The 14,740-nt window shown below is 38.2% G+C and overlaps 2 protein-coding genes across 2 annotated transcripts in view; one reads left to right on the top strand and one right to left on the bottom strand.

Moving 5' to 3' along the window:
* The window catches only part of LOC125240526 (inositol polyphosphate-4-phosphatase type I A-like), a 105,265-nt gene extending 97,489 nt beyond the window's left edge, over nt 1-7,776 (bottom strand). Inside the window, exon 1 of the mRNA XM_048148418.1 lies at nt 7,158-7,776. Within this exon, the coding sequence (XP_048004375.1) occupies nt 7,158-7,275 (118 nt within the window). The 5' untranslated portion in view covers nt 7,276-7,776. The remainder of the gene's footprint in view (nt 1-7,157) is intronic.
* A 1,689-nt stretch (nt 7,777-9,465) lies between these two features.
* The window catches only part of LOC125240592 (importin-7), a 66,568-nt gene continuing 61,293 nt past the window's right edge, over nt 9,466-14,740 (top strand). Inside the window, exon 1 of the mRNA XM_048148544.1 lies at nt 9,466-9,639. Within this exon, the coding sequence (XP_048004501.1) occupies nt 9,556-9,639 (84 nt within the window). The 5' untranslated portion in view covers nt 9,466-9,555. The remainder of the gene's footprint in view (nt 9,640-14,740) is intronic.

Genomic DNA, 14,740 nt, shown 5'->3' with positions numbered 1-14,740 from the left:
ATCATTGCTCTATCTTCAAAAACCAAGGAGGAAATAGTCGAGAGCGTTTGTATGGAGAACTGACCTGTATCGTATCGTCTTAAGAAATCTGATTTCAAAGGTTTAGGTAGGAAATCTAATCATCAATATTATTGTTGCAATGTAAAATTATTTTTTTCTTTTTTCTCCGTGTTTTTTAACGCGCTTATTTTTAGGAGGCGGTTTTTTTTTCATGGTTTGTTTAAGGTACACACCGACATGCTGTAAACATTTTTTAGTTTTTCGTAAGTTAGTCGTTAACGGTGGTCTACAGCTAAAATTGATCTACGACAGAAATGATCTGTACATATTAAAGTAAGTAGGGAAGAAAACCGCCATGCTGAAGTGTATTTGTGCATGCCACGTCTGGTCTGTCGCATGCATGGTGAGACGACTTGGACGCCTTTATGAGTGACTGCATGGCCGGAAAAATAACACCAGAGGGAGTTGAGAAAATCAAGGGGAGAGGCCTTTGCCCAGCAGTAGGGCACTATAACGGGCTAATTAAAAAAAATCTGTACCAGTTTAATTTTAATCTATTTTTAAGAAATGTTCCTACTAAAATGTAGATTCTAGCGAAAAAACGTACCTAGGTTTTTCCAGTTGAACATTATTTTTAGCTGCAAGCCACTATTTACGATATAAATAAAACTTGCCTACTAAATTATCCATTTGCATATTGATCGTAGCGAAAACACGTACGAAAACGACGTACGTTTTTCTGTTTTACTCTTTTAAAGGCACAGGTCACACGTTTTTCATCAAATCTATGTCGTACCGTTTAGGTTTTTTGGCTAATTGTTACCAATCTTGAGTATCACTTTTTTTGCGCCATAATGAAAAAGGCCGTTTTTGGAAATTTTTGATTGACTCGAGCGTCTTTAAAAATAAAAATATCAAAACGTTCCAACACAGATAAGATTAATAATTAATAAGAATCTGACTGGGAACAAATCAAATTATTTTATTGAATATTTTTTTGATTTGTTATTTAATAACCTAACAAAATTAAAATTTTGAAAAAACTCCCGACCGCGACATAGTAGACCGATTTTCATGAAACATGGCTAAGAACACTCCCGACTAACTCATCTTTCAGACAAAAAAACTAAATTTAAATCGGTTCATCCGTTCGGGAACTACGATGCCACAGACACACACACACACACACAGACAGACAAACAGACAAATAGACAGACAGACACGTCAAACTTATAACACCCCTTCGTTTTTGCGTCGGGGGTTAAAAATAGTCTTTCGCTATATCGTAATGCTGCAAAAGGATTCATATGGGAGGTGCAAGCACTAATTGTTGCCTTGGGCCTTGTCGTTTTTTCTTTCGTGTATGATTAGGGTTGCCAGATGGTCGGGATTTGACGGGATTCTCCCGATTTACGTCACGTTGTCCCGACTCCCGACAAAATGAAAAATTTCCCGAGATTTTACTTTGCAAAAACAACAAACAAAATCGAAACGTCGCACGCGTCGCTGCTTCGGTGCTTAGAAATAACAAGAAATGTTAACTTACTGAAAATTTACACTTAGTCTGATCATAGGTCTGTATGCCTCTCTTTTTCTTTAACGTGAAGAAAAAGGACGGCATGTTGTCTATGATCATATTTCTATAAAATGATAGTCTAAATCGACCTTAAGCTGAAATATATTCAGGAGGAGGTAATTAACATTTGATAATATAAAATAATTATAAGAGACAAAAATATCATTAACATTTTTATTATGAAAAGTTGGAAAAATAACTTATTTGATTTTATTTCGCATTTCTCGACAAAAGTCCCAAAATCCCGATAAAATGTCCTTTTGTCCCGATTTTCGGGCAATTCGATCTGGCAACCCTATGTATGATGTCTATTTCAATTTATAGAATAATCTGTGTTGAAAAAATCAGTCTACCTTCAAAAACCAGGGAGGAAATAGTCGAGAGCGTTGGTATGGAAATTGAACCGTCCTGTATCGTCTAAAAAATATAATCGATTGTCGATTTAGCCCCGCTCCCCAGCTGCCAGCTTGCAGACCTGAGGTTGACTATGATAAGAGAAGCATCTTAGCAGGTTGCCTCAAAGGCCTACTCCAAAATCCTGCCAGATTTCCGTCCATAGTCCATAATAGTGCGTAATTTTATTTTCACGAATTTATCGGATTCGGATCGGACGTAGTTCGAAAGCGCTCTATTTTTAACGTAAGTACGTACCTATCGTCATATTCAGATAGAACGAATATTTTCTTTACCTATGTATTTACAAATTGTCAAATATTTGGGAATTACATAAAAGTCATAAAATTATTTATTTAATTAAATTTTGAAAAAAACCCCCGACCTCGACATAGTGGACCGATTTTCATGAAACATGGCTAAGAACACTCCCGACTAACTCAGCTTTCAGACAAAAAAATCAATCTAAATCGGTTCATCCGTTTGGGAGCTACGATGCCACAGACAGACACACACACACAGACAGACAGACAGACAAACAGACAGACAGACAGACAGACAGACAGACAGACAGACAAACAGACAGACAGACAGACAAACAGACAGACAGACAGACAGACAGACACGTCAAACTTATAACACCCCTTCGTTTTTGCGTCGGGGGTTAAAAATGTTATTATTTAAATCTACCCATCGATGTACCCATTGCGGAAATATAAATTAGAGAGGCACTCCATAAATGTCAATAAACCAAATTTAAATATTACTTTTTTTTAATTTTACTTTTTTTAACAATTTGAGCACTGGAAAAATAATGAAAAAAACCGGCCAAGAGCGTGTCGGGCCACGCTCAGTGTAGGGTTCCGTAGTTTTCCGTATTTTTCTCAAAAACTACTGAACCTATCAAGTTTAAAACAATTTTCCTAGAAAGTCTTTATAAAGTTCTACTTTTGTGATTTTTTTCATATTTTTTAAACATATGGTTCAAAAGTTAGAGGGGGGGGGGACGCACTTTTTTTCCTTTAGGAGCGATTATTTCCGAAAATATTAATATTATCAAAAAACGATCTTAGTAAACCCTTATTCATTTTTAAATACCTATCCAACAATATATCAAACATTGAGGTTGGAATGAAAAAAAATATCAGCCCCCACTTTACATGTAGGGGGGGGGGGTACCCTAATAAAACATTTTTTTCCATTTTTTATTTTTGCACTTTGTTGGCGTGATTGATATACATCTTGGTGCCAAATTTCAGCTTTCTAGTGCTAACGGTTACTGAGATTATCCGCGGACGGAAGGACGGACAGACAGACATGGCGAAACTATAAGGGTTCCTAGTTGACTACGGAACCCTAAAAATCTATCACTATTTTTTTAATATGAAACAACGTAACTAAAAAAAGATGATTTTTAATAGCATATTGAAAAATTCGAATATTGCTTAGTATTTTATCGTGAAAACCTGTACTAAATCTACTATTGATTCAATGTTTGTGATGCTTGGAAAAAAATCCATCACCAAGTAAAGAAGGGTTAAATATAAACGACACGAAGTTTAATTCGAACACAACAGTTCACAATTGCGAGCAGCGGAGACGCACCGCCAGTTTTGGCGGCGCGGCGACGCGCCGCAAAAATTCTGCGTTGCGGTGCCGCGCCGCGAGTTTTTGCGGTGCGTCGACGCACCGCGAGTTCTTGCGTCGCGGTGCCGCGCCGCAGATTTCCTGCCGCAAAAACTGGCGGCGCGGCAACGCAACGCAGAATTTTTGCGGTGCGTCGCCGCAACGCGCCCATGTGGCCAGGCCCTAAGGACCCGATTCCAAGTATTTTTTTCGGCCTTCGACATAGGACCATAAGTTGTTTTTAATTTTTTTATGTTTTCTGCTTTTATGGCGAATCTTCTACGAGTGCCCGCAAATGACCTGTGTATCTTGATTCAGCAACGTCTTGCGAAGGTATTTACAAAGTGGCATCGTAAGGACCCGATCCCAAGTATTGTTTTCGGCCTTCGACATAGGACCATAACTTGAATTCTTACATTTTTTAAGTTTTATTTTTTTATGGCCAATCTTCTACGAGTGCCCGCAAGTGACATATGTATCTTGATTAACCAACGTCTTCTGAAGGTATTCACAAAGTGACATCGTAAGGACCCGATCCCAAGTATTTTTTTCGGCCTTCGACATAGGACCATAAGTTTAGTTTTTAATTTTTTTAAGTTTTCTGCTTTTGTGGCGAATCTTTTACGAGTGCCCGCAAATGACCTATGTATCTTGATTAAGCAACGTCTTCTGAAGGTATTCACAAAGTGGCATCGTAAGGACCCGATCCCAAGTATTTTTTTCGGCCTTCGACATAGGACCATAAGTTGAGATTTTAAAATTTTCCACTTTTCTGCTTTTATGGCGAATCTTCTACGAGTGTCCGCAAATGACCTGTGTATTATGATTGACCAACGTTTTATGAAGGTATTTACAAAGTGGCATCGTAAGGATCCGATCCCAAGTATTTTTTTCGGCCTTCGACATAGGACCATAAGTTGAGTTCTTCGATTTTTAAGTTTTATTTTTTTATGGCGAATCTGCTGTGAGTGCCCGCAAATCACCTACGTATGTTGATTGAGCAACGTCTTGTGAAGGTATTTACAAAGTGGCATCGTAAGGACCCGATCCCAAGTATTTTTTTTGGCCTTCGATATAGGACCATAAGTTGAGTTTTTAATTTTTTTAAGTTTTATTTTTTTATGGCGAATCTTCTACGACTGCCCGCAAATGACCTGTGTGTCTTGATGGAGCAACGTCTTCTGAAGGTATTCACAAAGTGGCAACGTAAGGACCCGATCCCAAGTATTTTTTTCGGCCTTCGACATAGGACCATAAGTTGAGTTCTTCGATTTTTTAAGTTTTATTTTTTTATGGCGAATCTGCTGCGAGCGCCCGCAAATGACCTGCGTATGTTGATTGAGCAACGTCTTGTGAAGGTATTTACAAAGTGGCATCGTAAGGACCCGATCCCAAGTATTTTTTTCGGCCTTCGACATAGGACCATAAGTTGAGTTTTTAATTTTTTTAAGTTTTATTTTTTTATGACGAATCTTCTACGAGTGCCCGCAAATGACCTATGTATCTTGATTCAGCAACGTCTTCTGAAGGTATTCACAAAGTGGCAACGTAAGGACCCGATCCCAAGTATTTTTTTCGGCCTTCGACATAGGACCATAAGTTGAGTTTTTAAATTTTTTAAGTTTTATTTTTTTATGACGAATCTTCTACGAGTGCCCGCAAATGACCTGTGTATCTTGATTGAGCAACGTCTTGTGAAGGTATTCACAAAGTGGCATCGTAAGGACCCGATCCCAAGTATTTTTTTCGGCCTTCGACATAGGACCATAAGTTTAGTTTTTAATTTTTTTAAGTTTTCTGCTTTTGTGGCGAATCTTTTACAAATGCCCGCAAATGACCTGTGTATCTTGATTAAGCAACGTCTTCTGAAGGTACTCACAAAGTGGCAACGTAAGGACCCGATCCCAAGTATTTTTTTCGGCCTTCGACATAGGACCATAACTTGAATTCTTAAATTTTTTAAGTTTTATTTTTTTATTACCAATCTTCTACGAGTGCCCGCAAGTGACCTATGTATCTTGATTAACCAACGTCTTCTGAAGGTATTCACAAAGTGACATCGTAAGGACCCGATCCCAAGTATTTTTTCGGCCTTCGACATAGGACCATAAGTAGAGTTTTTAAATTTTTTAAGTTTTATTTTGGCAAATGGCTTAACTGTCTGCAATCAGCAAGGTCTTCCGAAGGTATCCACAAAGTGGCATCGTTAGGACCCGATTCCAAGCAATTTTTGCGGCCTTCGACTTAGGACCGTATGTTGAGTTTTTAAAGTTTTCAAGTTTTATTTTTTTTTCGGTGAATCTGTTTCGAGTGCCCGCAAATGGCTTAACTATCTGCAATCAGCAAGGTCTTATGAAGGTATCCACGAAGTGGCATCGTTAGGACCCGATTCCAAGCATTTTTTTCGGCTTTAGACGTAGGACCATAAGTTGAGTTTTTGAAATTATAATTTTTTTTTTCGGCGAATCTGTTTCGAGTGCCCGCAAATGGCTTAACTATCTGCAATCAGCAAGGTCCTATGAAGGTATTCACAAAGTGGCATCGTTAGGACCCGATTCTAAGCAATTTTTTCGGCCTTCAACGTCGGACCATAAGTTGAGTTTTTAATATTTTCAAGTTTTTTTTTTTCGGCGAATCGGTTTCGAGTGCCCGCAAATGGCTTAACTATCTGCAATCAGCACGGTCTTCTGAAGGTATCCACAAAGTGGCATCGTTAGGACCCGATTCTAAGCAATTTTATCGGCCTTCGACGTCGGACCATAAGTTGAGTTTTTAAAGTTTTCAAGTTTTATTTTTTTTCGGCGAATCGGTTTCGAGTACCCGCAAATGGCTTATTTGTCTGCAATCAGCAAGGTCTTCCGAAGGTATCCACAAAGTGGCATCGTTAGGACCCGATTCCAAGCAATGTTTTCGGCCTTCGACGTTGTACCATAAGGTGAGTTTTTCAAATTTTCAAGTTTTATTTTTTTTCGGTGAATCTGTTTCGAGTGCCCGCAAATGGCTTAACTATCTGCAATCAGCAAGGTCTTATGAAGGTATCCACGAAGTGGCATCGTTAGGACCCGATTCCAAGCATTTTTTTCGGCCTTCGACGTAGGACCATAAGTTGAGTTTTTCAAATTTTCAAGTTTTATTTTTTTTCGGTGAATCTAGTTCGAGTGCCCGCAAATGGCTTAACTGTCTGCAATCAGGTGTCGATTTTTTTTTGCACATGTGGAGTAATTATCTTTTGTTCACGTTTATAGCCGATAGCTCATAGTTTACTAGCTCGCGATGGGACCAGTGCCTAACTAATATAACATTTTCCATAAAAAAGAAATGACCAGCCATCATACAAAACAGTCCCAGTTGTAAAGACAATGGTCGTGTGATCATATTTCAGCACCTAATGATATTTATATGTGCTGTAAGACTTGTTAGTACAAATATTTATTCCTGGATCATAGGTTTTTTTCTATGTGCATTTATTATTATCTAAGTACCCACAAAACAAGTCTTATTGAGCTTCTCATGGAGTATATTTTTGACTGACCCTTTATTTGTATATACTTAAATAGCTAACCTTCAGATCTCCGAAAGAAACCATCTTGCCGCTCTCTGAAGATGAGCACTCCTTCTTTATCGAAGTTCTGCGACGTTTGCGATGCCAGCGCCACCAACTCTTGCTTGTTGAACCTCATACTTTTCTTCTAACACAACATTATCACACCTAAATACTGATAAACAACAGATGAGTCCCAAGGCACACGCCCAGCCGCATTTCCAGGAGTTATTAACAATAAACAATAAAATTAAGCACTAATTTTCCAGTTATCACTTGTAATTTGGCAATAGGATTAATCAAAACATAAAACATATTGGAAGAAGGTTGGAAGATATTTAAATTTTATAAACTAACTTCTACCTAGGATTTTTTTATGTTTTTTTTTTTTCAAAACACTAATAAGTAAATGTCAGTTTTATCACGCATTTTTTTGCGGAATTACGAATCGCGTACATCTTAAGGGAAGAAATACAGGAGAAAGATAAAAATAATATCAAAATTTCGTGTTGAGATATTTTCAAGATGAAAATAATGACATTTCGTATCTACAAATTGAGTTTTAAAATTAAACAAGTTAACAGGGAGCACAAACACTAACTTAATCAGCCACTGATAAAATAATGCTGTCTCTTCAATGTCCAGCATAGTATCGAGCATTTATCAACAGAACAGACCATAGACTTTAGTTAGTTCATGCAAACAGAGTGAGACGAGTATAGTAAGCACAAACTACTAAGAAGATACTCAGTGAGTATTCTCTTGTATATAGTCTCGTATATTCTTTGGACGAGTAAGTGAAAAAAGTCCGAGGTCACCGCACGGTGCGGTCGTTTGGTTAACTATCTATTGGCGGCAATTTGAAAATTGTAGGGCTCACCGACCAATTGTCTTCATAGAACGCGTGCCTCTGCCTTCCTAAACTGTGTTAGTGCTACTACTTGTGCTAGTGCTAGTTAGGCAGTCTTAAAATTCATAATCTAAAAAAATCATAATCTTACAACAATCAGATAGAGTGCACGGAGTTCCATACAATTTCGCGACTATCCACACCTTTGGTCCATACACAATTACACACTCTTGTTTTTGAAGATTATGAATTTTAAGACTGTATGTGGCCGGCCTAAATGATTGAAAATGTAATGGCCGCTGTACACAACTACACATGTGGCCAACGGTTCCACCAACCCTTGGTGGAACCCCTTGGCCAAGACAAGAGCCGCTGTTTACACATTGGCGAACCAATCACTTGGCATTGGCTCTTCATGAAAGATGGACGTGGAATGAAAAAGGCTAGGAAATTCTAGGTCATTTACGTTGTCAGCAAAATTTTATTAAAAAATAATAACCCCGTAGTAAAATTGAATTATTTTAAATATTAGCAATTTTTTGAATATTCTGATAAGCACATTTATCTTTTTAAGCAATACATTAAACATTTGCAAGGTTATTTTATTTCCTAAAATCAACACTATTATTGGCATAGATAAACTTATTATTTTCGTAAATATTTCACTACTGTCCTCTCTGACGGCTGACGACAAACTGAATGAAGCGCCAACGTGTAAACGCAGTTGGCCATTGGCGCCAAGATCCTTTGATGTGTGGATGAAAAACCGACACCAATCGGTTGGCCGGCCAGCGCTAGCGCCAACTGCCAATATACGGCCAAGTAGTCCTCTACACGCTTGGCCAAGGGGTTCCACCAAGGGTTGGTCGAACCGTTGGCCACATGAGTACAGCGGCCATAATGTAGGGACAAACTTTTAATTCCTATACAAAATTTGGATCTCGCGCCATTTATTAGTGCCAAGATTTAATATAATATACGTAGGTATTAAATAGATCATATTCATCATATGATGTTCCTTCCGCCCGCCAACACACACGTACTTAAATTGCGAGCGTATTTTCCTTTTGCTCTCGAACTGAAGTGAAAGATTGTTGGTTGCTTAGTGATAAAGAAAATGACCGCATTTTACACATTTTTAATGTCCACGATATCCTAACCGTGTATGACAGTTGGATTAATGTTCAACATGTTTTCTCATGAATAGGAATCATTAAAGTGCGTTCAGATTGACATCCCCGAGGACTGATTTTCTCTAGAGAAGTTTAATTACCGCTTTCATTATTAATCGATCTCGAACAGAATGGTTTTTAACTCTAAGGTGAATACTTTATTTTTCCAAAATTATTTTCTTTACGTATGGTGTACGACGTATTAAACAATTTTATTTTATGTTGTCAAAATGTATCACAATGCCTTGTGTATAATGGTAGCTGAACGGTCTCTCATTAGTCACGTGACCAACAGACAATCGACAATCTGTCTTTTTTACTCCACGCCCCTGGCGGCAGTCCATGCCTCCAGTTAAGAAATATTATATTTGGGAAGTAATATAGTTAAAACCGCAAAATGGACACAAGGAAGCTGATCGAAATATTGCGCGCCACCATTGACCCTAACCAGAGGGCGCAGGCGGAGGAGCAGTTATCCCAGGTACACTTTTATTGCATCCATCATGTCACCCATGTGGTTGAGAAATTTGCAAACCGACCAAATATCAAAGCACCCCGTATTGGAGCGAGTCCCATTGTACTGGGAGCTCTTTGACTTGAGATGTTTCTAGACATGCCGCGCTGGGTCGCTTTTCGGGAGCATGTTTTCGGGTTTTACGCGAAATAAATGTTTTTATTCAGAAACCATAGGCGGTATTCGCATATTCTTGGATGATTTTACGAAGTAATTTGTTTATTTTAGTATATTTTGGGATATCGTGGTCCGCAACCTGAAAGTGTCAGGATTAGTTTTTTTATTACCTTTATTGCATTCTACTTCGGCTAAAAATAGATAAATATTCAATGTACAGGTTGAGAATTGGTTAACAATACGCTGTAGTTGTACAGAAGAAGTGTGGAGACGGTCTCCACAGTGGAATGCATTCAGTGACATGAGATGTTTATTTATATTAGTAGATAGGTACCTACATGTTGCTTAGTTTATGCTTTGGTTATCTTGAAGCAATGAAGTTTATTTCTACCTACATTCATTTATTATTTAAATAGTAAGTAAGCTAAAAGTCTATCTATAAATTTAATATAGGGTCAACTCATATATGGTTTTTGTTTAATTGTATATTATATTATGTTATATTGATACGTATATCATTACATTGTGTATTCTTGTTATATGTATAACTACTTTCAAATATTAGCGAAATTCAAATGACTTTGTAGGTTATGATTTAAGTAACAGTTTCTGTTCAATTGTACCTCATTTTATAAAGTTTGAAATGCTATATGATAAGACAGGATAAGTGGCAATAATAAAAATAATGTAAACAACAATTTTCATAACACATTTAAGCTAAATTGTTTCCATTTAAATATGAATTAAAAAACAGTTCCTGGCGTTCCTTTTATTGGCAAGGCATTTTTATAAGCACATTGTGATATTGAATAATAGAATGCATTTTTAAATGACACATCAAATTATGGTACAATCTCAATAATCCGGTGCTGTTGGTGCCAGAATGGTGGAAATTTTGATTACAAGAAATTAGAAGCATTTGCCATATGATATTGTATGTATGTGAGTAGTTTTTGCACATTGTAATTGAACCATGTACGCTGTAAAGTGTTTCAAACATTGGTATGAATTCACTATACATGATATAATCCGTTTCCATAGTTTTATTTCATTCTCCTTATATGTATAAGAATTTTTTAAATGTATGTTCTTATTAAAATAATAAGTCCAAAGAATATTCAAACATCTTGTTTCTAAGCACTTTTAAAGTGAAGTCAGACTGCTGATTTATGCATAGATGATAAAAACCGGCCAAGAGCGTGTCGGGCCACGCTCAGTGTAGGGTTCCGTAGTTTTCCGTACCCTAATAAAACATTTTTTTTCCATTTTTAGGGTTCCGTAGCCAAAATGGCAAAAACGGAACCCTTATAGTTTCGTCATGTCCGTCTGTCCGTCTGTCCGTCTGTCCGTCTGTCACAGCCGATTTACTCGGAAACTATAAGTACTACAGTGATGAAATTTGATGGGAATATGTGTTGTATGAACCGCTACAAAATTATGACACTAAATAGTAAAAAAAAGAATTGGGGGTGGGGCCCCCATACATGTAACTGAGGGATGAAAATTTTTTTTTCGATGTACATACCCGTGTGGGGTATCAATGGAAAGGTCTTTTAAAATGATATAAAGTTTTCTAAAAAACATTTTTCTTAAAGTGAACGGTTTTTGAGATATCAGCTCTCAAAGTCGTAAAAAGTATGTCCCCCCCCCCTCTATTTTTATAACTACGGGGTATAAAATTCTAAAAAAATAGAGGTGATGCATGCTAATTAACTCTTTCAACGATTTTTGGTTTGATCAAAGTATCTCTTATAGTTTTTGAGATAGGTTGATTTAACTGTAATTTTGGTTAAATATTTGCTGCTACGGAACCCTTTGTGCGCGAGCCCGACTCGCACTTGGCCGGTTTTTTTATTTTTGCACTTTGTTGGCGTGATTGATATACATATTGGTACCAAATTTCAGCTTTCTAGTGCAAACTGTTACTGAGATTATCCGCGGACGGACGGACGGACGGACGGACGGACAGACAGACAGACAGACAGACAGACATGGCGAAACTATAAGGTTCCTAGTTGACTACGGAACCCTAAAAATGAACTTGAAATGACCACTTGCACTATTTTTGAGTCAGATTACTGGACATTTCGGACCATAGGAGTACCGGATTATCAACATTTTACTGTACATACAATTAGATGACAAATTTCAGAAATAGGGTACAGCAATTAACGTAAAATGTTGGTGTCAGATTTGTTACCAATGTTAAGCATGAAATATTTAGAAAAACGAACTATTTTTGCGTTTTTATATTGTTATACATGTAGCTTATACTTAAACACACAACAAAACTGACACCGACTTCTCTTTAACTTTTTATGCTAATTGCTGTGCCTTACTTCTGAAATTCCCCAGACAAGGTGCCCAACATTATCATATTATGCTTAAGTTACATTAATTTTAATAGCAACATATTTCTGAAAATCTGTTTGACATAGAAGTTCCCAGAATTTACTGGTATTTTTTTTACAATTATTCCACACACAAGTCACAGTTTCTAAGTTTTCCTTTATATACTAAATCAATTTGAGTAGCTATCACTTTTCGATATCCCTCATAAAAGACCATATACCCTAAAGGCTGGCAATGCACCTCACTTTTGGCTGTCCATGGGTGACCTGTCTGATCCTTTCTTCCCTGTTGAATAATAAAAATAGTCCTGGCAGTGTTTACACACTTTGAATTCCAGAATATCCACCCAAAGTATTTCTTTGTCACAGTCGTCACATATTATTTTTATTTGGCATGTTACCTTCAACACGGATCTCCCAAATTTTTTTTCAAATGTAATTTTGTATATTTTTTTGTCCTACATTAACTTCAAAATACAAGTTGCATAATTATTAGTTATATTCAAGGTTTCCGTAAAAGAAACTTCAAACAAGATGGGAGGACATACTCAATCTCACAGTGGGCCCGAAGTGGAGAAGAGTGGCCCAAGATAGACCCCAATGGAATTGGAAAGAGCTAGAGGGGCCTTTGCCAAGGCACACTGAATTAAGAGTTTTTTTTTTATTTTATACTACGTCGGTGGCAAACAAGTATACGGTCCGCCTGATGTAAAGCGGTCACCGTAACCTATGGACGCCTGCAACTCAAACAGTGTCACATGCGCGTTGCCACCCCATTAGAAACTTGTACACTCCCTTTTGCTGTGTTAAGTACCTACACAGCAAAAAGGAGTGTACAAGTTCCAAGGAGGGTTCGGGTTGCCGACGACTCAAAGGACAATAGACGGAACAAGTTAGTTCCGTAAGTCCTCCCGTCATCAGCACACCGCACCCTCGTTGAGCTCTGGCAGTCTTACTCACCGGCAGGAACACAACACTATGAGTAGGGTCTAGTGCTATTTGGCTGCGGTCTTCTGTAAGGCGGAGGTACTTCCCCAGTTGGGCTCTGCTCTAGATTCGAGCGAGACGATATCCGCTGTGCTGTGCCCTACCACACAAAGCGGAATATCATTCGCTATGCCCTACCTCCTACTAGAGATATACTCTAATTAAGAAAAAAGGGGCTAAATAGATAGACAGACAGATAGATTAGTTATATTGGCAATGCAATTTTGGCTATCTTAGCTGTAGAGGTGTAGCTTATGTTAAGTTCATTATTGTTAGGGTTACAAAGTGCTGCAGACGGGGCACTAAATACAGAATTTGATCCTTATTGTTTAAGCCTTTCGCTGACAGTGCTCCACGTGTACTGTGCGACGTACAGTACACGGAAAAGACATATACGGGTATGTCCTTTCTGCAGCAGTAGTTCGGCTGTTGACATAGTGATGTCTTAAATGACTTCAATGATGATGATGATGATGTATTCCTGTTATCCCTCACTAGGGACATAGGGCTCTTAGAAGAATCTTCCACTTTTCACGATCCTGGGCGACTGCTTCCAAATCCTTCCAGCCTAGTCCACTTGCGCCAGCCTCCTTCTCCACTGACCGCCTCCACGTGGTACAAGGCCGTCCCGACCGTCTACTGCCAGGTGATTGCCAGCAGATACCCTGCTTGGACAGGTGGTTATCTGCTCTGCGTAGCACGTCAATGACTTCAATACATACTTATAATTAAGGCTGTTGAAATATTAAAATACTTACTTAAAAAATGGGAGGACCCAGTAAAATCATGTCATATTTTCTGCTCAGATAATGATGATGATGTCCATGCCCTGTGCTATCTCTACACCAATGGCTAAGGACGAATTCGGCCTAAAAGATAGAGAGGGACGGACGGAAACTGATGGAAGCGAGGTTCAACAGGTGACAGTCTCGGATGACAACATTTCAAAACTGGTTGAGACTTCCAAGGAAAATTATTATATTTGACTTGAAATCATGTTTACAAACAAATGTGGATGTTAAACACTGATATTGAGTTTAAAGCTACATATTCACTTGAAACATTTTTGAAGTGTAACTTCTAATGCGACTTCCAACTGACAGCGCGTGCCGCGTAGTCAGTCAGTATTACGTAGCGCAACGTAACATTGGCAGAACATAACACTTAAATTTGCACCCATTCGTATAAACCACGGTGGTCCAGTGCTCCAGTGGCATTCATGGTACATGCCCTCACGCTAGCCATAGTTCTAGGTTCGATCCCCAGCATATGCAAAACTTTTTGTATTTTTTTTTCTTCTGGTTGCCCCCAACTATCACAATTATGTTACGAAGTTTCACTGCTTCCGCGCGGAGGGACTCCACGCACTATTTTTTGTTTCTAAACTTTGTTTCGTAATGAATACTACACACTGAGATATAATGTCTATAAACCGTGTTGATGATGATGTGATCCTGTTATATCCTCATTACGGACGTAGGGGTCTCAGAAGAATCTTCCACTTTCACGATCCTGGGTGACTAATTCAAGCTCCTTCCAGCCTAGCCCACTTGCGCCAGCCTCTTCCACTGATCATCTCCACGTGGTACAGTCGATTACAAAGAGATGTATGT

This window comes from Leguminivora glycinivorella, chromosome Z (genome assembly GCF_023078275.1).
Source record: "Leguminivora glycinivorella isolate SPB_JAAS2020 chromosome Z, LegGlyc_1.1, whole genome shotgun sequence".
Classification (NCBI taxonomy): domain Eukaryota; kingdom Metazoa; phylum Arthropoda; class Insecta; order Lepidoptera; family Tortricidae; genus Leguminivora; species Leguminivora glycinivorella.
This window is presented reverse-complemented; position numbering and strand designations above follow the sequence as displayed.